Consider the following 27,064-nt stretch of genomic DNA (forward strand, 5'->3'; position numbering starts at 1 on the left):
GGGAGGGGGGGGGGGGGGGTGTAATGGGGCCAAAAGACAGCTCCTTTCTACACGGCGTCACCTGACAGGACGTTGGACACCGATGTCGATCTTTGCCGAGCTGACAAAGGTAAAGATGCGTTCAAGTCGACGTAGATCCCGGTGAATGCGGCAAATGTCGCCGAGGCACACGTGCACGCACGAGCATCACGACGTTCACCTTTCTGTTTGGAAAGACGCTCCCAACCTGTTGCGTCCCGGTCGGCGAACAAAAGGGGACGACGGAACGGAAAGGGTGGGAGAGGAACACGTATGGCGACGGAGGAAGAAGAGGATAATGTGCCAACTCGTCTCCCTCCTCCCAAACCATCTACATCTTCTTTCAGTTCCTTGTTGTCATGGTTACAGAGTAAAGCAACATCACTGCAGGGCCCCCGATCAGCAGAGGTCCAAGTGCGCTTTTCATCCGGGCTGATCTGTCCCGAAAGACGCAGGCGGTGGCGACAGGAAACGATTAAGGCGACAATATAGAAGGTTGATTGTGTGTGTATGTGTGTACTTGTGTGTGTGGTCACAGGTTCTCTCCCGGCTGGTACTGCGGCTCGGTGGCGGTGAAGTAATCCTCCAAGAAGGACTGCAGGTACTCGAAGGTGTGCCTTTCGTCGGCCTCCCGCCTCCAGCACTGCAGCATGAGTTCATGGAGCGAGGCGGGGCAGCCCGGGGCGCAGGCCATCCGGTAGCCTCTCTCCACCTGCTCCAACACCTCGCGGTTGTTCATGCCTTCAAGGGATGGAGGGGCGATGAAGAAAAAAAAGGGGGGGGGGGGCAAATGGTGAAGCGATGCGTGTCGCATACAGAGAAAGCGCCGGTGGCGAGGATGAGCACAACATTAGGTACACCTGCACCGTTGAATCAGAGCAGCCTTTGCCGAGCTAATGAATGCCGCCTACTTTGGGTCGACGGCGACTTTGTGATGAGCCCATTTTCTACTAAAAAAAAAACTTCTGTCGTGTTTCGTAACGCCGCATGATCGTTTTTTTTTTTTTCCGCGCACATTCGGCATGCCGACAAGCAACTTATTTATTCATCGTGTTCATTTAAAAAGGCATCGTTTTCAAAACTTGCCACATTACCATTCATGCATTTCCAAAAAGTTCACGCCCCCTGCGGCAACACTCACACCGAGAGACACGTTTCTAATATTTTGGTTGGCTTGTTGAACTCTGCAGGGTGGAAACGCCCCCGAGTGTCATCAAATTCATCCGCTCTTCTTATTCAACTTTCTCACGGTCTCATAACGCCTCGTTTATAGCGATTTCCCTGATACACGATTCAATGTTAAAACCTGCGTCTAAATAAAGTTTTTAACTTTGATAAAGCTCTGAAGATGGGAAATAACACCCCTATAGTCACCTTTACATTCCGATTTTTCATTCTTTACATCTCATTGCAACTTTTATGCTGCAGGGACTTCAGACGGGCGCTAGGCAGTTAGCCGCAAGTTCAGTTTTTCTTAACTGAAGAACACAAAAACATACCACTTCCACACGGAACAAGAGGATAACTTTCTTTCAATGTATCCTGTGCGATACGTCACGGATGACCTCATGCAGTGTTAAGGTCATGTGAGCTGTCTCCGTGTCTCGTTACTGCCACCTAGTGACCACAACGCAACACGTCGCTTGGATGTTTGGACTAATAATAGATCGTAGCCTAACCACAAACAGTTTGAGGATAAATAACGTCATTTTAGTAGCACAATGTTGAAATATTAGAGTAAAGTTGTCATTTTTTAAAAATTAGGTTGCAAAAAAGTTAAAATATCATGGCAATAACGTCAATGCTCTGAGAAAACAACTTAAAAAAAGAAAGTTACTCAATAGTTGGATCGTTAAAAAAACAGCAGAAATTGAAAAATAATCAGCTGTACTTTTAGGAGAAAATATTTGTCAAAATATTACAAGAAAATCAAAGAGAAGAGAATAAAAACAGAATAAAGTTGTAATATTATCAGAAACATTTTTCATTTTAGTTGAATTTGAGTTCAAATATTTATATTTGATACATATGTATATATAAGAAAATGTGTATTTTTTGAAAAGTTGTAACACCAGGAAAGGAAAAAAACCTGCTGTTTATGAGAATAAAGTCAAAATATTCTGACAAAAAATTAAATAAAATTAAAAAAAAATTTGCAAGAATTATATCCTTTTGATAGTGAATGGAATCAAACATTAAAGGAAAAAAAATATTTTTTAATATTTTTTTTAAAAATATAAAAAATATTTTTAAATATTTTTTTATATTTTATATTTTTAATATTAAGAGAATAAAGTGGAATATGAATGGAATAAAGCCACATTATTAGAAACAAAGATTATTTAATTTTAAAAAAATGAAATATTTGGAAAATGATGGTGTCATAAAAATAATTGGAAAAAAATATATATTTAGTATAATAATTATATACTGTATATCTAACTACATGTGCTGCTTTACAAAATATCAAAGTTGCCTCCTTTCGTTTTTCGCCATGTGGTCCATGCTGAAAACGCTTTGGACACTCCTGATGGAGGCCAAAAAATATGGAAAATTGTCTTAAATATGGATATTTTTGACTGATAATAAACTGAATTTTTATTAATATTATTATTTGATTATTATTAATTAATATATTTTTGAAAAACCGAGAGAGTGAAGCCACAAGATTTGAAGTGGGATTACTGCAATGTCCTTATGTCCCCCCCCTTCCCCCCCAAAATAGATGACGGTCCCGTGGGACCCGCTGCGTCCTGCGAGTGTTCCTTCAAAGTTAAAGCCCTGCAAGGCGCACTGACAACGTGAGAAGTGGGGGGGTGGGGGGGGTACCTGGGTACGGCACGCGTCCCTTGGTGATGAGCTCGGTGAGCAGGATGCCGAAGCTCCACACGTCCGACTTGATGGTGAAGCGTCCGTACAGCGCCGCTTCCGGAGCCGTCCACTTGATGGGGAACTTGGCCCCTGAAACCATGGCAACGTGGGGACGTTACATAATGCCGTAAATTAGGATGGCTCGTGTGTAAAAAATATCAAATATATATAGTACATAGGCACGGAGGCAAGGCAGAGGCGCACTTAATCATCACGCGCTTCCGCCGCGACGCCGCCGTGTCTTGGACCGCTCACACACACACACGTACACGTGCACACGCACGCCGACTTAATATCACATCCTGTTACCTTGTCTGGCCGTGTACTCGTTGTCCTCAATGAGCCGCGCCAGGCCAAAGTCGGCGATCTTACACACCAGATTGTCTCCGACGAGGATGTTGGCCGCCCGCAGGTCACGGTGGATGTAATTCATCCTCTCGATGTACGCCATGCCGGCAGCGATCTGCACACGCACAAACTTGCGTCCTTTAAAGTCTTCTAAATGTGACGGCTTCGGGACATTTGGAGTTCTTTTATTTTGGAAGTACACTTGATTCATTTTAATAAGAAAAAATAAAAATGATCCAAAAAGAATAAAAGTATTTATTCTATATGTCTTATATTAATATGCTTAGTTAGAATGTTGGATTCTGGTGCAGATTCTGGAAGATCTAGAAAGCTGGGTTATTGTGTGTGGCTGCTCTATAGGAGTCCACAACTCAATACATTTATTCATTCATTCATTCATTTTCTACCGCTTTTTCCTCACAAGGGTCGCGGGGGTGCTGGAGCCTATCCCAGCTGTCTTGGGGCGAGAGGCGGGGTACACCCTGGACTGGTGGCCAGCCAATCACAGGGCACATATAGACAAACAACCATTCACACTCACATTCATACCTATGGACAATTTGGAGTGGCTAATTAACCTAGCATGTTTTTGGAATGTGGGAGGAAACCGGAGTACCCGGAGAAAACCCACGCATGCACGGGGAGAACATGCAAACCCCACACAGAGATGGCCGAGGGTGGAATCGAACCCTGGTCCTCCTAGCTGTGAGGTCTGCGCGCTAACCACTCCAACTCAATACATTCATTCATTCATTTTCTACCGCTTTTTCCTCACGAGGGTCGCGGGGGGTGCTGGAGCCTATCCCAGCTGTCTTGGGGCGAGAGGCGGGGTACACCCTGGACTGGTGGCCAGCCAATCACAGGGCACATATAGACAAACAACCATTCACACTCACATTCATACCTATGGACAATTTGGAGTGGCTAATTAACCTAGCATGTTTTTGGAATGTGGGAGGAAACCGGAGTACCCGGAGAAAACCCGAGGAGAAAAACAGAGATGGCCGAGGGTGGAATCGAACACTGGTCCTCCTAGCTGTGAGGTCTGCGCGCTAACCACTCCAACTCAATACAAATGGTCCAAAATTAGCATAATCGGCCCCCTTTAAAAAATGCTAAAAATCCAGTAGGCGGAATGTAGACCTTTTGGTGCCGCCCCCCGCCACCCCCCCTTGACAGGAAGGTGCTTATCATGAGCCATGCTTTAGTCACCTGTGCCGCCATGTCCACAAGCTGGGGCAGCTTCAGGTTCTGGCCCTCCCCGTCTTTAAGGAAGTCCAGCAAACTTCCTGAGAAAGAAAAAAAAGACAATTCCTGATTCTTGGAATTCCCTGGATTCAATATCTCACCCTGTCACCCTGTTTATGGTTTGGTGTTGAATCTTTAGCAGCCTCCTGCATGGATAAGAATCAGCCATAAATCCTAAGATGAATGGATTGCGGAGACATGCACCAGGTATTACAAGCTAGCAAGCGTTTGACAATCCGTCTCTTAAACAACGGCAGACTGGGCTGCCCGCGAAACCGTTGTTCAATATAACAGTCCGATGCAAGGTCTCAAGTCACAAAGAACACTAAAGTTATCACACAGCAACTTAACACTGAAAAGGTATAGCTATAAGAACTATACAAACATGTACACGTTGAAAATGAAAATGTTTTTATCATTGGAGCACAATCGGCATAGAAAATGGATGGATGAATGGTGGTGCAATGCTATCTCTGTCCAACAGGGGGAGCCACAGGAGCCCAGAGGGAGGCTGACATCATTGCAGCGCCCCCGCAAACCACCAACGAATACTTTGCTCATATGCAATGCATTATGGGGCAACTTTTAAAGTTGTTTTCATTTTAAACTAGTATCGGTACATGTTATGTACATTTACCTTTTGCGTGTTAAGTTGCTGTGTGATGAGTTTTGGTGTTTGTTGTAAGATGACACCGTGAGTCAGACCGTTTTGAGTGGCACAGCATTTAAACGATTAGCAGTAGTTCTGAAGTTTAAAAAAAAAAAAAAGATGTCACAATGTTGAAGTTAGCCATAAGTTAGCCGCACCGCTGTGGGGGCCAAACATGTAGGGTTCAAAGTTCAAGAGAAATGTAGCTTATACATAGGGAATTTAATTTGAACTTTTGGGTGGTCTTATCTAGATCAGGGGTCTCAAACATGCGGCCAGCGGGCCAAATGTGGCCCGCAGGACACTAGTTTGAGGCCCCCGCCTTGATATGAAAGTTTAATGTTAGTTTGATATGGATGCTGTATGGTATCATGTACCCAGAAAAAATTATGACGTTTGATTCATGTTCATGTTAAAGGTTAAATAACTGTTAATAGTTATCCTCCCTATCCGTGTGGAAGTGGTAAGTTTTTGGCTATTCAAGTTTAAAGGAAATAACTTGGAGGCTACCGTTTAGGTCGCTAGCTCTCTAGTTTGAGAGTTAGCATGTGTCTCAAGACCCTGCAGTTGCGCAATATGTTGTAAATAAAAAGAGTATAAATGTGACTATAGTCGTGTTTTGTCATGTCTACAGGGCTCTAATAATGCTTTGTTCATTTTAATATGAAAAAAATCATTTGCCTACCCACCAACTATATGTGCTTTCTTAAGTTTTTATTATTTGCCCTTTTATTATTATTATTATATTTATTTATTACTGATTGATTGATTTTCTTTATTCTTGATTTGTTTATTTATTTTTCATCTTATTTTGTGTAGAAAAATAAAAAAATAAGATATTTGAGAACAGTGGAATGTTTTATCAGAGCTTTTATTGTAGAAAATCAAAATCAAAGCACTGAAAAAGTTTGTATATTTTTCTGTTTTTAATAAATGGGGTTTTTTTTTGTTTTTTGTTTTGAAAACCTGATGTGGCCCAGTCTCACCCAGACCCTAGCTCCAGTGGCCCATGTTAATATTGTTGTTAATAATATTAATATAATAATAGTAATAATAATAATATTATTAAAAATAATAATAAACAACATTATTGTTATTATTATTAATATACAATAATATATTATATAATAATATAAATAATAATTATATTATATTATATAATATAATGATAATAGCATTACTATAACTAATAATAATAACAATAGTAATTCTAATAAAAATAATAATAATAACAATAATAATAATACATTTAATTTCTAATACACTTTACATCAAATAAATGATTTCAAAGTTCACATATAGCAGATTGCATGACACTTTTACATGTAAAATATGTGTAAAAATATAGGTGTAAAAATGGACTGTTACGTGTAAAATACTATATACCGCCAGAAAGTAACAGTAGTAATTCATACATGAATATATATTCATAATACATATGTCAATGATGGCATATAAAAATGGCAAATAGAAAACACAGCCAACGCAAACCAACTTTCTTCTGAGAGTGTGGGGGAGGGGGGGGCGGTACCTTGGCTCATGAACTCCGTGATGATGTAGATGGGCTCCTCGGACACGACGGCGTAGAGCTGCACCAGCTTGTCATGGCGGAGTCTCTTCATGATCTGAGCCTCCTCCAGGAAGGCCTCGGGGGACATGGTTCCGGGCTTCAGCGTCTTCACCGCAACCTTGGTGGTGCCGTTCCACATGCCTTCCACGTAGACAACGGATATTAGCACACATGAACACATAATACACATAATACACACAATACTGCACCTATAGGTAGTACACAGTACATGCCTGCAGCCTTTAAAGCAGGATGTGTTCCATGCATACAAACATGAGATGAGCCAATGTATGTAAGCGCGGCTACGGTGGAGCATGCACAAAAAAAAACATGGCGGTGATGTGTGGAAAGCATGCATGACATGAAACCAACACCTACTGCTCTACTCATCTGCAGCACCTGAGCTACTGGGCCGGCTTGGGGGGGGGGGACAAACCAGACACACAAAGTCACACACAACAACTTCATTTTTCACTTTTTCACACATCTTATGTTCATTTTTTTTTTTTTTTTTAAATAATAATTCCAGTACGACAAGTCTGGCTTACGATTCGCTAATGATGGATACGCTATAGAACGACCTGATCCACATCTTAAGATCGCTAGAATCTACCTTTTGCACATTTGGATCCTAATGAGCTTTTAAGTAGAGCTACAATATGCAAAAAAGAAGAAGGGGGGGGGGCAAAAAGTCATTTACTGAAAACGTGAAATATGCCGTTTATCTGCTGATCAAAAGTTGAAGACCGTCGCTCCAAAAATGACAAAAAAGCCCCCAAAGCAGAAGACAAAAGTGTCTCAGTAGGACTCAGTAATGAGGAGCTCCACCGTTCTTGTTAACCACTTCAAAAATGGCTTGATGTACGTAGATGTTTCCAGGAGGCAATTGGGAACGTTGGTGGAGATGGCTTCAGCAAGGGCGTCAACTGTCTGGAACCGATGGACATTTTTATAAAAAAGCCATCCATCCACAAATGTTCTCCATGGGATGTCAATCAGAAGAACATGAGGGATGGTCCAAAATAAGTTCTTGGTCAAGCCAGCATCATGAAATGCGGCGTTGTCCTGGTAAAGAACCCAGAAGAACCCAGGACCATCGGTTATGAGGGATACCTGCCGCAAGCGACCGCCGTTTGACGACCCTGCACCATCTGAAACTCCATGTTCCACTGAAGGAAAAAGCACCACAGATCATGATGGACCACCCTCCACTATTCCAGGTAGAAAACATCTCAGGTAGGATCTCCTTGTTGTGTCAGTAACATTGAAAGCCATCTGGACCGCCAAGGTTACATTTTTTCCACCTTTCAATGTCCCGTGTTTGATGCCCCCTTCCAAAGTCTAAACGTGGCGTTGAAGGAGACCAGGTCTTTGAATTCCTTTGAAAGCCTTTTTTTCCTGCAGATGGAGTCTGATGGTTATTGTGCTGCAGTCGGCCCCAGTAAGGGTCTTCATTCGGGTCCAGGACCGCCCCCGTGTCTTGACGGACAGCCCATCGGCAGCTCCGCCATCCCAAGCTTCTTAAAGCTTTAGCCATCAGGAGGGCATGACCGTGTCAATGCCTGACAGAAAATGACAATTTGGAGCAGATTTTGGCTTTTTCTTGAACTTTTGTTCAAGTTTATTTATTTTTCCAAATTTTTTTTGGTCACTCCTCTTCTCTTTTTTTTCCATATTTTATCTCTACTTAAAACCTCATTAATGTGCTAAATACATATTCTAGTATTTATCAACTGGTCTTATGATTTGGATCAGATTATTTGTTACTTTTTTAAAAATTACAACACTAAAATTATACAAATACAGAACAACAAAACACAAAACACAGCTGATATAGCTTACGTTATATATTTTATATCATATTGTATAAAATGAATAAAACACAAATGTAGAATAATTTATTTTTAACTATATTTATTATATTCCAAAAAATAAATCTTTTAATACTTAGTGGGAAATACACTAACCCAATCCTCTCCAAATGCTCTAAATGTTATATTTGTTATATTTATAATATATTTATTATATAAAATAAATATGACTAGAGTATTTTTTTTAATTGAACCCAAATTATGAAAATTTTGGAATTTTTTTGATACATTTTAATATACAGTATCACCACGTTTGCATTATATTTATTTAAAAAAAATTAAAAAATGTCATTAATTAAGTGAATCTAATTGATGAAGGACTGATTTTGTTTAAAAAAAAAAACTACAAATGGAAGTATCCTAGCAACAGGCTCACCCATCCACACGTCCCCGAAGCAGCCCTGGCCCAGCTTCCTTTGCAGGGCCAGCATGGACCGGGGCACCTCCCAGGCGTCCCGCCCCAGGCCCAATGTGAGCGGGGTGGTGTTGCAGCAGGGCTTGGTCAGGTAGTAACACAGCCCGTCGTTAGTGTCTGATGGCGGGATGGATGGGGGTGGGGGTGGGCGGGGTGGGGGTGGAAAGACGGATGACACGTAGGAGGGCGGGCAGACGGGTGAGGGGGTCAGAAAGAGGTGGGGTGAGATGATGGTACATGCACATGCAACAACAAAAAAACGGCGGGGGAGAGGGGGGGGTCCAATCTGTACACCTGACAAAAGTACCGGGACACACCCTACATGGGGAGGGGTGTCCCAATACATATGTCCATATAATGTATATCACTCCCAGACCGTACCTTATTACCCAGGTTTGCACCCACACTGTGACCCTCAAGGACCCCCTCGCCCCCCCCCCCCACTACATCAACCCCCCCATAAGTCCTACCCATCCAGACTTCTCCAAACTGGCCGTTGCCCAGTTTCTTAATCAGCTGCAGGGATTCGCGAGGAATCTCCCACATGTCCTTGGTCTTCACCGATAAGTCGGCCAGCTTCGGCATGCCCCGCTTGCAGCTGCCAATCAAGCGGCAGCACAGCCCCGCGGCTCTCTCTGAGCGAGAGAGAGGGGGGGTGCAGGAGGGGGGCGGAAAAAACACACATAGGCAAGGGGGGATAAAAAAAATAAAAACAGGAAATAAAAGCAGGTGATACATTCAAGGAAACGTGTAAACGAACACACTCCGAGCCTTGTGCTTGTAATACAAACACCATCCACCAGGGGGAGATATAACATTCCCAGTACAGCATATTGTGGACCAAAGTCCACAATGTGGAGACCAGAGGAGTCAAAGAAGGAGAAAGCCGGTGCTACCTGTGTAGTGCTCCACCAGTTGCTGCACCGTGTCAAACTGGGAGCGGGTGGTGATGTAGTAGCCCCCGTTGTCCAGTTTGCGGATCTTATAGTGCTTCACGTGGTCGCCCTTGTTGTCGTCCCAGTCCCGGATGGACAGCGAGTAAGCTCCTGTGGCGGGACACAACATTAGGTACACCTGTGTCAGTCGGGTATGAAGAATATGAAGGAACATTCGGGCTGTAGTCAAACACTTCAAATAGCACATTCGAAAATGAAGAAAAATTTAGCATTTTTACAAATTTTCTTTAATAAAAATTGTCAAATTATTTCTAAAACTTAACATTTAAATTACATTAAATAAAGTTCATTACAAAGTCAAGTCAAAGTTAATGTGTTCAATTTCCTGTGTATCAGATACTCTGATGTCCGTGAGGACCAGGTAGGCCTTTAAATTAACCTCAAAATGATTCACACTAAACTCATCACACAGCAACTTGACACTCAAAAGTTAGCCAAGAACTATACAAGTACCAACACCAGTTTAAAATCTATTAATTATCTATTTTTTAAGCTATTTGAACTTATCTTGTACATTTCTTAGATACCCTTTTGAGCGTGTAGTTGCTGTGTGATGAATTCAGTGTTCCTTGTAAAATGAGAAAAACATGAAAATGGAAGTGAAAGTGAATTCACGACAATAAAAACGCTTTTTCATCTGCGTTGTGAATTTTAAAGCAGCGGAGTGTGTGTGTGTGTGTGTGTGTGTGGTCAGTCAACCTTTGGTGGTCTCGCTCTCTCGTATGAGGAAAGTTCCCCTCTGGTTTCCGTGGCCCAGAAGCTGTCTCTCTGCATCCTTCCTCCCCATCTTTCCAAAATACCACCTGTCACCATGGGAACGCAGCTCAGGTCAGACGGGGCGGACCAAACATGTAAGTGGTAGCCACGTACCGCACATACGTGTGTGTGTGTGTATGTGTGTGTGTGTGTACTCACTCTTCAGCCTGTATGGAGTCAACAGGAGCTACGTAGTTGGATGGGATGTAACCAGCGTTCCCAGTATCTAAAGAGCGAGCCTCCCACCAGTCGCCCTCTCTTTAAAAACAAACAAAAAAAACACAGCATATATTTTTTAGTGCCAACCAATCCCTCATTGATTTTACATTGATGACCAAAATGACTCAATATCGCCCCTTCAGGCATAAACTGGCATTACAAGCAATGATTAATGGCTTTGATGACATATGTCAACAACGTGAGATTTCCTTGGCCGAAGACAAATACAGTAAATTCAAAGGACATTTAAAAAAAAGTTTGTTATATTTTTAAATTTTTTTAAATAAATTTAATTCAAAAAATAATTTAAAAAAATTTAATTAAAATAAAAACAAACATCCAATAATCAAAATAGCCTTTTTTCAATATTAAATGACATGCTTGTAACGCCGTGTAGATATTTAAACATAAATTACTAATAAATTTAATTTAAAAAATAATTTTAAAAAATTAAATTAAAATAAAAACAAACATACAATAATCAAAATAGCCTTTTTTCAATATTAAATGACATGCTTGTAACGCCGTGTAGATATTTACACATAAATTACTAATAAATTTAATTTTAAAAATAATTTTAAAAAATTTAATTAAAATAAAAACAAACATCCAATAATCAAAATAGCCTTTTTTTCAATATTAAATGACATGCTTGTAACGCCGTGTAGATATTTAAACATAAATTACTAATAAATTTAATTTAAAAAATAATTTTAAAAAATTTAATTAAAATAAAAACAAACATCCAATAATCAAAATAGCCTTTTTTCAATATTAAATGACATGCTTGTAACGCCGTGTAGATATTTAAACATAAATTACTAATAAATTTAATTTAAAAAATAATTTAAAAAAATTTAATTAAAATAAAAACAAACATACAATAATCAAAATAGCCTTTTTTCAATATTAAATGACATGCTTGTAACGCCGTGTAGATATTTAAACATAAATTACTAATAAATTTGATTTAAAAAATAATTTAAAAAAATTTAATTAAAATAAAAACAAACATCCAATAATCAAAACAGCCTTTTTTCAATATTAAATGACATGCTTGTAACGCCGTGTAGATATTTAAACATAAATTACTAATACATTTAATTTAAAAAATAATTTTAAAAAATTTAATAAAAATAAAAACAAACATACAATAATCAAAATAGCCTTTTTTCAATATTAAATGACATGCTTGTAACGCCGTGTAGATATTTAAACATAAATTACTAATAAATTTAATTTAAAAAATAATTTTAAAAAATTTAATAAAAATAAAAACAAACATCCAATAATCAAAATAGCCTTTTTTTCAATATTAAATGACATGCTTGTAACGCCGTGTAGATATTTAAACATAAATTACTACTAATTGATCAGACTGATATAGTGTAGATGGTGAAATACTATAACATGTAAATAACTACACAAAAGTACCATATGGTTATTTGCTGTAGTTTCAAGCACATAATCCTAAAAGTATTTGGTATTTTTTTAGTATTTTACATCAAACAAATGTAAATATTAGTCAATGACAACACAACTCAACACAAAATGCATTTTTAAATTAAATTTTTTATGATGAAGGGAGGAAAAAAAATCGCAATGCTACATGGCTAATGTGTCCCCTAAACTTGTTAGCAGCAACAACTGCAGTAGAATCAGCAGAATTTTTCCATTTTTCCAATTTCTTCCTGGTCCTGAAGCAGCAAAACAGCCCCAGACCATCGCACTACCACCACCGTATTTTACTGTTGATATCGTCTTTTTTCTGAAATACGGTCTCAGGGATCATCAAGATGTTTTCTGGCAAAATCGAGACGTGGTTTTGGTCTTGGAACTCTGCCATGCAGGCCGTTTTTGCCCAGTGTCTTTCTTATGGTGGAGTCATAAACACTGGCCTTAAAGGGGACCTATTTTTGCTCATTTTTGGCCCTTTGTATTGAGTTATGGACTCCTATAGAGCAGCTACACACAATAACCAGCACAGAAAGCTTTCTAGTTCTTCCAGAATCTGCACCTATTCGGCTGTATTTGGATTTCTGAAACTACCACAATACAACATTCTAACTACATTTAGAGGTAGAGTGAGGCAAGTGAGACCTGCACTTCTTTGGATGCTGCTGTGGGGTCTTTTGTGACCTCTTGGATGAGTTGTGGCTGCGCTCTTAGGGGTTATTTTGGTGGGCCGGACACTCCAGGAAAGGTTCAGTACTGTTTCATGTTTTCAAAAAATCTGTGAATAATGGCTCTCGCTGTGGTTTGCTGGAGTCCCAAAGCTTTTTAAATGGCTTTTTAACATTTTTCGGTCGGCCCTCTTTTGTTTAATAGTAACATGGTGCCGCTCGGCGACATCATTCGCAAAAATACGATGAGTTTTCACTGTTTATTATTATTTATTTATTATTATTATTAATATTAATCATTGGACGTCCTGGAACTTTTTACTTCTCAGATGTTGATGATTGCAAAGTGCGTGTTTTGTTGAGTTGTGTTGTCATTGACTGATTGTTATGATGATGACATCATGACATCAGCGCTCACGTGTTGTTGATGATCTGGAACTTCTCCCCTTTCTGGAAGGTGAGGTCATCATCGGTGCGAGCATCGTAGTCGTAGAGGGCGATGAAGAGCGTGACGCCGGCGCCTGGCCAGCATGCGGAGGAGGAAGGAGTTGTCATATTTTGAGTGAACTCACAGTTTGGAAAAGCGGTAAGTGGGAAAGTGACACTCGCGTGTGATATGCGCTAAATCCAAGCTAGCATGCTTTGCCTCGGCGGGAGGTGGAGCCTACTTGTGATGCCGCCAGCCCACTGCTGCGTGTTGGAGTTGGGGAAGATGGCGCTGGACGAGAAGCCCTTGTTGAAGTCGGGGATGGCCTGCGTGGGGTCGGGACAGTAGCGGCCCTGCACCAAGCCCGTCGACGAGCCGCCGTCCACGTCGCCAGGGGACAGCTCGGAGGCGTTGCCGCCGGCGATGGCTAACGTGGCGGCTTCCAACTTGGCGGACTTCTTCTGCTTACAGCAAGCACACCCCATAATAAGCAGCCGGGAGACGGACGGCGTCTGCTGACGTGAAGGCAAGGAGGGTTAGAAAAAACATAATTCATATTAATATATATGACTTAATATTCATATTAAGTCATAATTTTACAAAAATGTATACGAGGAAAAATAACATTTTACCAATAAATTATGGAAAATTATGTAAATAAAAAATTTACAGGAATAATCTGTAATGTTTATGATGAAGAATTATATTTTAGAGCATAAACTTGAAATACTAACCAAAAGACAATATTTTTTCAAAATTTGTAGTATTATGAAAAACAACAAAGTTGTGATTTTTGAGAAAACAAGGTCAAAAAATTTAGTCAAAATATCACAAGGAAATAGTCATAATTTTACAGAAATATATGCGAGGAAAAATAACATTTTACCAATAAATTATGGAAAATTATGTGAATAAAAATTTTACAGGAATAATCTTTAATGTTTATGATAAAGAATTATATTTTAGAGCATAAACTTGAAATACTAACCAAAAGACAATATTTAAAAAAATTTGTAGTATTATGAAAAACAACAAAGTTGTGATTTTTGAGAAAACGAGGTCAAAAAATTTTGTCAAAATATCACAAGGAAATAGTCATAATTTTACAAAAATGTATACGAGGAAAAATAACATTTTACCAATAAATTATGGAAAATTATGTGAATAAAAATTTTACAGGAATAATCTCTAATGTTTATGATGAAGAATTATATTTTAGAGCATAAACTTGAAATACTAACCAAAATACTATATTTTTTCAAAATTTGTAGTATGACGAAAAACAACAATGTTGTGATTTTTGAGAAAACGAGGTCAAAAAATTTAGTCAAAATATCACAAGGAAAGTCATAATTTTACAAAAATGTATGCAAGGAAAAATAACATTTTACCAATAAATTATGGAAAATTATGTGAATAAAAATTTTACAGGAATAATCTTTAATGTTTATGATGAAGAATTATATTTTAGAGCATAAACTTGAAATACTAACCAAAATACTATATTTTTTCAAAAGGTGTAGTATTATGAAAAACAACAATGTTGTGATTTTTGAGAAAACAAGGTCAAAATAATTTAGTCAAAATATCACAAGGAAATAGTCATAATTTTACAAAAATGTATACGAGGAAAAATAACATTTTACCAATAAATTATGGAAAATTATGTGATTAAAAATTTTACAGGAATAATCTTTAATGTTTATGATGAAGAATTATATTTTAGAGCATAAACTTGAAATACTAACCAAAAGACAATATTTTTTCAAAATTTGTAGTATTACGAAAAACAACAATGTGATTTTTGAGAAAACGGGGTCAAAAAAATTTAGTCAAAATATCACAAGGAAATAGTCATAATTTTACAAAAATGTATACGAGGAAAAATAACATTTTACCAATAAATTACGGAAAATTATGTGAATAAAAATTCTACAGGAATAATCTTTAATGTTTATGATGAAGAATTATATTTTAGAGCATAAACTTGAAATACTAACCAAAAGACAATATTTTTTCAAAATTTGTAGTATTACGAAAAACAACAATGTTGTGATTTTTGAGAAAACAAGGTCAAAATAATTTAGTCAAAATATCACAAGGAAATAGTCATAATTTTACAAAAATGTATACGAGGAAAAATAACATTTTACCAATAAATTATGGAAAATTATGTGAATAAAAAATTTACAGGAATAATCTTTAATGTTTATGATGAAGAATTATATTTTAGAGCATAAACTTGAAATACTAACCAAAATACTATATTTTTTAAAAATTTGTAGTATTATGAAAAACAACAATGTTGTGATTTTTGAGAAAACAAGGTCAAAAAAATTTTTTTGTCAAAATATCACAAGGAAATAGTCATAATTTTACAAAAATGTATACGAGGAAAAATAACATTTTACCAATAAATTATGGAAAATTATGTGAATAAAAAATTTACAGGAATAATCTTTAATGTTTATGATGAAGAATTATATTTTAGAGCATAAACTTGAAATACTAACCAAAAGACAATATTTTTTCAAAATTTTTAGTATTACGAAAAACAACAATGTTGTGATTTTTGAGAAAACGAGGTCAAAAAATTTAGTCAAAATATCACAAGGAAATAGTCATAATTTTACAAAAATGTATGCGAGGAAAAATAACATTTTACCAATAAATTATGGAAAATTATGCGAATAAAAAATTTACAGGAATAATCTGTAATGTTTATGATGAAGAATTATATTTTAGAGCATAAACTTGAAATACTAACCAAAAGACAATATTTTTTAAAAATTTGTAGTATTATGAAAAACAACAAAGTTGTGATTTTTGAGAAAACGAGGTCAAAAATTTTTGTCAAAATATCACAAGGAAATAGTCATAATTTTACAAAAATGTATACGAGGAAAAATAACATTTTACCAATAAATTATGGAAAATGATGTGAATAAAGTAAAAATATTACAGGAATAATTATAGAAAAAAATGTGTAAGAAGAAATATATTATTCTTTTTGAGACGCTAAGCTAATCTCAACGTTCTTCATCAGCGGAATCCGACTTGGGGGGATGTCATAGAACTTCCCGCATTAAACAGTGAAAATGGCCACAGTTTGACCCTGGAACTGATCATTTTGTATTTCCATGACTTTCTGTGGGTTGAAAGTTTTCCGAATCAACTTCAGAGGTCGGACTGCATTAGAAAGATCTCAGGCGTCCCTAATAAAGTGTCCAGCGGACGCCAGCATCAGTCGTATCGACATGACGTTGATCCGCCTCAGGAAGTCCTGCCGGTTTAGAGAAGTTGTCTACACCACAAGAGGAACACACCGGCCGCACCAGCGACACCAAAATCAACGGCGGATCGGGAAGAAAGTTGCTCTCACCTGATGTCTTCCTCTGTCAGATCACCTGTCAATCACCATCGCCACTGCAGGCAGGGGAGGGGAGGGGAGGGGAGGGGAAGAGAAAGAGGAAGAAGCGTGAGGAGATCAGAAAGAGACGTGCGAGGTTTGCCACTTCCTCTTTTGGCTTCGCAGTTTCGAGAAGGACGAGTGTGTCATCCTCTCTGGTCAATACCTCTGTGTGTGTGTGTGTGTGTGTGTGTGTGTGTGTGTGTGTGTGTGTTGAAACAAACAGCCGTGTGTCATCATTGCAAACTGACACACGTTAAAAGTCAGCGTGCAGCTCAACTTCAATGTGTGTTCAACTGTTTTCTTTTTTTTGGGGGGGGGGTTGTTTTGCGGTGGGGGTGCTATTCTGGGAATGATGCTCTTCATTAGGTACACCTGCACATCATGCAAGCCATCCACCCATCCAGGAACAGGCATTCATTTATTGTGCTTCCATTCAAGGCAATTTAAGAACATTTGTTTGTAAATGTCTGGAAATGAAGGCTGGAAATTCACCAAAGTTGTACATTTTTTATAGAAAAAAATTTGGCAATTTACAGAAAAAAAACATAAATTTATGAGAAAAAATATGAATAAAAAAAATGTTGTAAATGTAATATATTTCTGAGAAAAAGATGACGGAATTGTATGAAATGTGCATCATTTTTCTAGTAAATTTACAACATTATTTCATTACATTTAGCACTTTTTTCAAATTTGTTTTTTATTCAAGAAAAATTAAAAATGTACAAATAAAAAATGAAATACATTTATGAAAAAAATGAATTTAAGAGAATAAAGTAGTAAATGTATGAGAAAAAAAATGTAAATTCATTAGATTAAAATGCTAATTTATGAGATTTAAAAAAAATGTAAATTATAAAAATAAAAAATAAATTCATAGGAATAAATTCATAAATTTATGAGAAAAAAAAGACGTACAAAAAAAAGTTGTAATATTATTTTTGCCCAAGGCCAAAGGTCACATACAAGTGCCCCCTCCTGTTGGTTATTACCACAAAATATTCAAATAATCTCACATTTCAAGAAATTTTGTGTCGTAAATTTATGAGAAAAAATATGAATTAAATAAAATGTTGTAAATGTAATATATTTCTGAGAAAAATACAGAAATGTATAAAATGTACAACATTTTTCTAGTAAATTTACATCATTATTCCATTACATTTAGCACTTTTTTCACATTCGTTAACTATATTTTTAATTTAAAAACAAATCATTTACAAATAAAAAATGAAATACATTTATGAAAAAAATTAATTTCAGAGAATAAAGTAGTAAATGTATGAGAAAAATGTTGTAAATTCATTAGATTAAAATGCTAATTTATGAGATTTTTAAAAAAAAATGTAAATTTACAAAAATAAATTCATAGGAATAAATTCATAAATTTACGAGGAAAAAAAGACGTACGAAAAAAGTTGTAATATTATCTTTGCCCAAGGCCAAAGGTCACATACAAGTCGCCCCCCCCCCCCTCCTGTTGGTTGTTACCACAAAATATTCAAATAATCTCACATTTCAAGAAGTTTTGTGTCGTAAATTTATGAGAAAAAATATGAATGAAATAAAATGTTGTAAATATAATATATTTCTGAGAAAAAGATGACAGAAATGTATAAAATGTGCAACATTTTTCTAGTAAATTTACATCATTATTCCATTACATTTAGCACTTTTTTCACATTCGTTAACTATATTTTTAATTTTAAAATAAATCATTTACAAATAAAAAATGAAATACATTTATGAAAAAAAATAATTTAAGAGAATAAAGTAGTAAATGTTTGAGAAAAATGTTGTAAATTCATTAGATTAAAATGCTAATTTGTGAGATTTAAAAAACATGTAAATTTACAAAAATAAATTCATAGGAATAAATTCATAAATTTATGAGAAAAAAAAGACGTACAAAAAAAAGTTGTAATATTATTTTTGCCCAAGGCCAAAGGTCACATACAAGTGCCCCCCCCCTCCTGTTGGTTGTTACCACAAAATATTCAAATAATCTCACATTTCAAGAAATTTTGAGTCGTAAATTTATGAGAAAAAATATGAATGAAATAAAATGTTGTAAAGGTAATATATTTCTGAGAAAAAGATGACAGAAATGTATAAAATGTACAACATTTTTCTAGTAAATTTACATCATTATTCCATTATATTTAGCACTTTTTTCACATTCGTTAACTATATTTTTAATATAAAAAAAATCATTTACAAATAAAAAATGAAATACATTTATGAAAAAAATAATTTAAGAGAATAAAGTAGTAAATGTATGAGAAAAATGTTGTAAATTCATTAGATTAAAATGCTAATTTATGAGATTTTTTAAAAAAATGTAAATTTACAAAAATAAATTCATAGGAATAAATTCATAAATTTACGAGGAAAAAAAGACGTACGAAAAAAGTTGTAATATTATCTTTGCCCAAGGCCAAAGGTCACATACAAGTCCCCCCCCCTCCTGTTGGTTGTTACCACAAAGTATTCAAATAATCTCACATTTAAAGATGTTTCATGTCATAAATTTATGAGAAAAAATATGAATATGAATGCCCGTGGAGGGGATTTGGACGTTATAAGGCTAGACATCTGTTTTGCTGCCACGTTACAAATTGTTTTTTATTGCTAATGAGTCATGAACCTTTGACCCCCCCCCCCCTCCATTCCCTCGTTTGCCACCACCACAAATAGATGGCAGCCCTGCACAATAACAAAGATGGCGGTGGATGTGCCCTCACGGAGGAAGAAACGTGGCCACAACACACACTCCTCCGCTATCAGGTGGACCATCAGGGGGCCGACAGGAAGTTAGCACTGCTAGAGCTTCCTGTCCACCCCGCTGATGCCAGCCAATCCCCGCCCCCTTTCCTGAAAACGGGACAGCGGCGTCCACACACACACACACACACACAATACACACATGATACAAAACAGCTGCAGTGCCACATCCAACACCCTTGCCCCCCCCCACCCCCCGCCTCTTTTTTTTTTGTTTGCCTGGGTGATGAAACTTCTGTAAAAAAAAAATCCCCCCCCCCCACATACACACATTCTATTTGTTCTAGAAGCCACACAAGCTACCATGAAAGCAACACAACTCACTATACAACACCCTCATTCATCAATAGTCGTCTGTTCCAGGGTCAAACTGTCACCCAAATGTCAAATGACCTGTCATGCAAGTGTAAAAAGAAGTAGAGCACAATAAAAACCGACATTGTGGCGCTCCGTGTGGCACGTTTGGTGCTCATCAACACAAATTACTACTAAAAGCTCCAATGGTAGCTTCCATCGTGTCAGCAAACATCTGAGCGACACACCCTTTTCCTGCACGGAGATAAGCTTCTCCCGGTGGGGAATTCTACCACACACATATATACACACACACACACATCAGATGTGCGGTGTTGTGTACTTTCACACCAGCGAGATCCTCTCTTCTTCTTCTCCTCCTCTTCCTCTTTTCTCTCCTTTTACTTTTCTGTTTTAGCCTCACTCGTTCTCACATTGACAGGAAGCCCCGACAGGATGCCGGGTGCGAGTGTTCAGGATGATAGGACAATGGGAAGCGGGCTGTCTCACACACACACACACACAGGTATGGGGGGGGGGGGGGGGTGGAATGGTGGGGGGGGGGGGGGGGTAGCGAAGGAAAAGGAAAAGTCCTGTTTCCCCACGATGTCGTCATATCCTCCTGATTTGAAGACATTCCTGTCTGTGTTCAGCACTGGAATGCTGATAGCCTGTTGCTATGGTAACCACACACACACACACACACAGCACTACTAGTGTGTGTGTGTGTGTGTGTGTGTGTGTGAGACGCAGGTGTGCGGCATCCACCTGACATCTGATCAACCTCGATGGAGGTTCTGGCGATCGAGAACGTCGGCCCGTGAAGCCACCGAAAAAAAACAGCTGACCCCGCCTCCTTCCTTCCTTCCTGCCTAACTAGCACCCACAGGCTCAAGACAGGAAGTGACCTCATCAAGAAACAGGAAGTGATGGGAGTCGGTTTTCCTCCTTTTAAGAGAGCTATGATGGATGTATGGATGGAAGCCCGGGAAGGCCCGACGTGACACATAAGACCGGGTCCGATTGCGGCTCGGATGCGGGTCTAAACGGGTCGGCAATGCGGAGAAGGATGCACACGGCCAAACCTTTTCCTCATGCAGCTTCCTGTGTGTGTGTGTGTGTGGGGGGGGGGGGGGGGGGGTCCCAGATGAATCCGTGGATTCTACTTCTACTTTGACCCTTCGACTCCGCTCCTTCAATAAAGTTTCGGAGTTGGCTCCCAACTTCACGGCTCAAGTGACTCAACACGCCCCCCCCCCACGCACTACGTCCCAGTGAAGTACGGGGGGGGGGGCATCTGGGACCTTCTAAGTCATTTGAGGAGCACAACAACACACAACAACACAACGCGGCAGAAAGAACACAATTAGTCCCAGACCCACAACAGTCTTATGCAAGAGATTCCTGATCTGGGAATCTTTCTGGGAAATCACTTAGCTACACACACACACACACACACACACACACACACACACATTAAATCCCAAAACAAGTGTTTGGAATGACAAGAACAAGAATGGGAACTCACCAGTGGAGGCCGTCTTGTGTGTGAGGTGTCACGGCTCCTGGGGGGGGTGAGGGAAGCCGGCTGCCACTTGCTCAGTCAGCTGCGCAACTTTTCGGCGTGAGCGCGCTCCTGGACCGGAAGTACACTTGGCCCACCCCTGAGGAAGGAAGACAGACGCGCGCGCTAAAGAAGCAGAGGGGAGGGGAAAAAATGGGAGGTAATAAGGAGAGATGGCGCCACCGCATTCCACTTTTGCGTAACAGTAAAGATTAAGTCCGGTCGGGTGGTGACGTCACTACGTGCACGGACTGTTTCTATGAAGTGAGAAAAAGTTTCATACCCGGCGGCGGTAACAGTCAAGACAGTCAACGCGCTACGCTTGTATTTGTCGACATCTAGCGGCGTATTAGCGCATTGCATCTAAAAAATCACCCACCAGACCACTTTTTTTTTTCGCCATTTTGTAAAGTTTTTCTTTATTGTATAGAAAAATACAAGCTTTTCCTTTTCAATCTCTTTCAGTCTCAGCCGTCAGTGTGCGGAGGACGCTGACGGCCGAGTGAGTAGTCGTACGATGGGCTAAAATAGCAACATTCCCCCCTAATGGAGGCCGGTTGATATGCCGAGCCTTCACATCCTCACGTGGACTTTCAGTGCAAAATAAGTAACACATTTTAAATAGAAGGACACTGGCGCTGGCAATTTTTTTTTTAACACTGGAACAAAAAAGGATATGCAAACACGAGCATTGACTGCATATGCGGGGAAAGGTTATTCTCTAAAGGGAGGGGGTGCCGTGGTTACAACGGCAACACCGCTGGCTCAGCATCCGCGACGTTCGATCCCGTCCCGTCATCTCATGTAGTGGGTGATGGCTCGCAGGGTGTACAGCAGCGCCGCCTGCATGCGAGCCTCCATCACGATGAGGCTGGCGTGGACCTGATGTACAGACGCACATGACATCATCACCGCATACGTACTGGAGGTCACGACCACTGGAGCTACTCTGTTGAGATGTTCTTTCTCGTGATATGACGACATCTAAACGGGGTTTCTTTGTGTTATGGAAATAAAAATATATTTCAACTTTATGCTACGAAAATGACACTTTTATTCATCATCGAGGTTATGACTTTTCTCTTCATATTTTGACCTGATTCTCGTAAAATTAAAGCAGTTTTCAAGTCCATGCTACAAAAATGACTCATTTTACAACTTTATTTTGTTTTGTTTGTGTCCCATAATATTACAACTTTTTTTTAAAGTATTTTTCTTTCATATTTCAACTCTATGCTACTCATAATAACAATGTTATTCTATAATTCTATTGTTATTCTATTGTTATTTTCTCTTAATATTTACAATAATATTACAGCTTTTGTTTCATATTTTTCCCCATTTTCCAACTAGTACTTCTTGTACATATTTATTATTATTACTTTATTTCAAAGTTTCTCCCCGACTAATTTTCCAAATATTTTAACTTTATTTTGCCGTGTTTCTCATAGCAAAACTTGCTAAAATGATGTAATTTTTCCTTATAACATTACAAGTTTATTGGCGTCAAATTGTGACTTTTTTCTCTTAATATTTGGAATTTATTCTCATAAAATGACAGCTGTTTTTTCCCCAATTTTCTGCACATTTTTATACTTTATTCCAATAATAATGCTGCTTTTTCCCCAACCTGATTGTCCCAAAATGACAACTTTCTTTTATTTCATTTGTGTCACAAAATCTCTTTTATATTTCAACTATATTTTGTCCTCAAAATATTATGTTATGACTTTTCTCTTAATGTTTAGATTCAGTTTTCTTCAAATTACAGCTTTTATTTCATATTTTTCCCCATTTTCCAACTACTACTTCTTGTACATATTTATTATTTTTACTTTATTTTGTTTTGTTTTCTCCCTGACTAATTTTCCAAAAATTTAAACTTTATTTTGCCAGGTTTCTCATATCAAAACTTAATTTTTCAACAAAAAACATACATTTTTTTGGTTTAGATGTCAACTTTATCCTACTAAAATGATGTCATTTTTACAAGTTTATTGGCGTGAAATTGTGACTTTTTTCTCTTAATATTTTGAATTTATTCTCATAAAATGACAGCTGTTTTTTTCCCAATTTTCTGCACATTTTTATACTTTATTCCAATAATAATGCTGCTTTTTTCCCCAAAATGACAACTTTCTTTTATTTCATTTGTGTCACACAATATTGCAAAAAAATTTTCAAAGTCTCTTTTGTATTTCAACTATATTTTGTCCTCAAAATATTATGTTATGACTTTTCTCTTAATATTTAGATTCAGTTTTCTTAAAATTACAGCTTTTATTTCATATTTTTCCCCATTTTCCAACTACTACTTCTTGTACATATTTATTATTATTACTTTATTTTGAAGTTTCTCCCTGAATAATTTTCCAAAAATTGTAACTTTATTTTGCGGTGTTTCTCATATCAAAACTTAATTATTTTTTTTTACTTTATCTTGCTAAAATGATGTCATTTTTCCTTGCAACAAGTTTATTGGCATCAAATCGTGACTTTTTTCTCTTAATATTTTGAATTTATTCTCATAAAATGACAACTGTTTTTTATACATTTCTGTCATCTTTTTCTCAGAAAGATATTACATTTACAACATTTTATTTCATTCATATTTTTTCTCATAAATTTACGACACGAAACTTCTTGAAATGTCAGATTATTTGAATACTTTGTGGTCACAATCAACGGGGGGGGACTTGTATGTGACCTTTGGCAAAGATAATATTACAACTTTTTTTGTACGTTTTTTTTTCTCATAAATTTATGAATTTATTCCTATGAATTTATTTTTTATTTATTTATATATATATATATATATATATATTTTAAATTAATAAAAAATTAATTTATTTAAAAAATTAATAAATTATTTTATTATTTAAATAAAAATAATTTTTAATTAAATAAAAATAATTTAAATTATTTTAATCGAATGAATTTACAACATTTTTCTCATACATTTACTACTTTATTCTCTTAAATTCATTTTTTTCATAAATGTATTTCATTTTTTATTTGTAAATGATATATTTTTTCTTGAATAAAAAATATAGTAAACAAATGAGAAAAAAGTGCTAAATGGAATGTTTCTCTAAACTTCTTCTCTTACGTATTTTGACCTTCTTCTTGACGCTAATGAACAACATCTAGCCGAGGATGCGTGAGGATGCGTGAGGAAGCGTGAGGAAGCGTGAGGAAGCGTGAGGAAGCGTGAGGAAGCGTGAGGAAGCGTGAGGAAGCGTGAGGAAGCGTGTGCGTACCTTCTCGGAGTGTCGGAAGTGTCTCCAGAAGGCATGGTAGACGCGTGCGGTGATTTGCTCGGGGTAGCAGGCCATGGTCTTGACAAACATCTTCAAGGAGCGCTCCAGCAACACGTTCACGCTGCCGTAGTCGTAGTCGTCGTATCTGAGAGCGATACAGGACCGGGGGTTGGGTAAACGGTGGCGGCGGCAGGAGGTGCGTAAAGGGGCGGAGCCTGGCTGACCGTATGCCGTAGAGGCAGTGGATGTAGTTCCACAGGGCCTTCCTCAGAGTGTGAGTGTCCACGCCCTCGTGCATGGCCATCCTGTGGTAGGTCAGGTTGCTCACCACCTGTAAAACATCCACACCTTCATTACCAGGAGTGGGATTCCAACATATATAGCTGAAGGATGCACGGTGACACCATCTGCACCAAGATCATGTTGGAGGTCTTTGGAGCTGGTCTTCCATTTCAACGCTATGTTCCTCAGAGTGGAACCTCTCTCGGCTAGCTTTTGTATCCTTCCCCTAGACCATGATGTTGAACCATTTTTGCTCTCAGGTCATGTGACTGTTGTTTTGAGGCTACCGTGGTGCTACTCTTCAGAGAAGATGCTAATTGAAATTGGCCTCCTTAAATACGCTTTCTCGTGATTTGCTTCACTTGTGTGTGCAGGTCAAAGGTCAATGAGTTCACCAAACACATTTTGTGTTCCAATAATTAGCATAATAATTAGTATTCAAGGTTGTTTGTCTATATGTGCCTTGTGATTGGCAGGCGACCAGTCCAGGGTGTGTGTACCCCGCCTCTCGCCCGAAGACAGCTGGGATAGGCTCCAGCACCCCGCACGACCTTCGTGAGGAAAAGCGGTAGAAAATGAATGAATGAATAATTAGCATAATAATTAGTATTCAATGTTGTTTGTCTATATGTGCCCTGTGATTGGCTGGCGACCAGTCCAGGGTGTACCCCGCCTCTCGCCCGAAGACAGCTGGGATAGGCTCCAGCACCCCGCGCGACCTTCGTGAGGAAAAGCGGTAGAAAATGAATGAATGAATGAATTAGTATTCAAGGTTGTTTGTCTATATGTGCCCTGTGATTGGCTGGCGACCAGTCCGGGGTGTGTGTACCCCGCCTCTCGCCCGAAGACAGCTGGGATAGGCTCCAGCACCCCCGCGAAAATGAATGAATGAATAATTAGCATAATAATTAGTATTCAAGGTTGTTTGTCTATATGTGCCCTGTGATTGGCTGGCCACCAGTCCAGGGTGTACCCCGCCTCTCGCCGGAAGACAGCTGGGATAGGCTCCAGCACCACCCACGAAAATGAATGAATGAATAATTAGCATAATAATTAGTATTCAAGGTTGTTTGTCTATATGTGCCCTGTGATTGGCTGGCGACCAGTCCAGGGTGTACCCCGCCTCTCGCCCGAAGACAGCTGGGATAGGCTCCAGCACCCCCGCGCGACCTTCGTGAGGAAAAGCGGTAGAAAATGAATGAATGAATGAATTAGTATTCAAGGTTGTTTGTCTATATGTGCCCTGTGATTGGCAGGCGACCAGTCCGGGGTGTGTGTACCCCGCCTCTCGCCCGAAGACAGCTGGGATAGGCTCCAGCAGCCCCCCCGCGACTCTCGTGAGGAAAAGCAGTAGAAAATGAATGAATGAATAAATAATTAGCATAATAATTAGTATTCAAGGTTGTTTGTCTATATGTGCCCTGTGATTGGCTGGCGACCGGTCCAGGGTGTACCCCGCCTCTCGCCCGAAGACAGCTGGGATAGGCTCCAGCACCACCCACGAAAATGAATGAATGAATAATTAGCATAATAATTAGTATTCAAGGTTGTTTTTTTATATGTGCCCTGTGATTGGCTGGCGACCAGTCCAGTGTGTACCCCGCCTCTCGCCTGAAGACAGCTGGGATAGGCTCCAGCACCCCGCGCGACCTTCGTGAGGAAAAGCGGTAGAAAATGAATGAATGAATAATTAGCATATTAATTAGTATTCGAGGTTGTTTGTCTATATGTGCCCTGTGATTGGCTGGCGACCAGTTCAGGGTGTGTGTACCCCGCCTCTCGCCGGAAAACAGCTGGGATAGGCTCCAGCACCACCCACGAAAATGAATGAATGAATAATTAGCATAATAATTAGTATTCAAGGTTGTTTGTCTATATGTGCCCTGTGATTGGCAGGCGACCAGTCCAGGGTGTACCCCGCCTCTCGCCTGAAGACAGCTGGGATAGGCTCCAGCACCCCCCACGACCCTCGTGAGGAAAAGCGGTAGAAAATGAAT

At 38.5% G+C, this 27,064-nt stretch overlaps 2 protein-coding genes across 6 annotated transcripts in view; both read right to left on the reverse strand.

The window, feature by feature from the left end:
* LOC131101538 (proto-oncogene tyrosine-protein kinase Yrk-like) lies at window positions 1–13,956 on the reverse strand. Of its 3 annotated transcripts, none has more exons than XM_058046789.1 (11): window positions 13,713–13,956; window positions 13,463–13,565; window positions 10,862–10,960; window positions 10,646–10,749; window positions 9,887–10,036; window positions 8,952–9,107; window positions 6,666–6,845; window positions 4,450–4,526; window positions 3,199–3,352; window positions 2,848–2,979; window positions 1–759 (listed from the first exon to the last, which is right to left on the reverse strand). In XM_058046789.1, the coding sequence occupies exons 1-11, from the start codon at window positions 13,954–13,956 to the stop codon at window positions 551–553; spliced, it is 1,608 nt and encodes a 535-aa protein (XP_057902772.1). In that variant the 3' UTR covers window positions 1–550. The 3 variants fall into 3 exon arrangements, with proteins under 3 accessions (XP_057902772.1, XP_057902771.1, XP_057902773.1); XM_058046788.1 differs by lacking the exon at window positions 8,952–9,107 and adding an exon at window positions 9,461–9,625; XM_058046790.1 differs by lacking the exon at window positions 8,952–9,107.
* LOC131101536 (sestrin-2-like) overlaps window positions 13,883–27,064 on the reverse strand; it is a 19,889-nt gene continuing 6,707 nt past the window's right edge. For 2 of the 3 annotated variants that reach the window (XM_058046786.1, XM_058046787.1), the window contains exons 9-11: window positions 25,010–25,116; window positions 24,786–24,930; window positions 22,249–22,407 (exon numbers count right to left, since the gene is read on the reverse strand). In XM_058046786.1, the coding sequence (XP_057902769.1) occupies window positions 22,321–22,407; window positions 24,786–24,930; window positions 25,010–25,116 (339 nt within the window). In that variant the 3' untranslated portion in view covers window positions 22,249–22,320. Of the gene's footprint in view, window positions 13,987–16,853; window positions 16,898–21,489; window positions 21,652–22,248; window positions 22,408–24,785; window positions 24,931–25,009; window positions 25,117–27,064 lie in introns of those variants that run through there. The other variant, XR_009119225.1, reaches the window with a different exon arrangement.

This window comes from Doryrhamphus excisus, chromosome 14 (assembly GCF_030265055.1).
Source record: "Doryrhamphus excisus isolate RoL2022-K1 chromosome 14, RoL_Dexc_1.0, whole genome shotgun sequence".
Classification (NCBI taxonomy): domain Eukaryota; kingdom Metazoa; phylum Chordata; class Actinopteri; order Syngnathiformes; family Syngnathidae; genus Doryrhamphus; species Doryrhamphus excisus.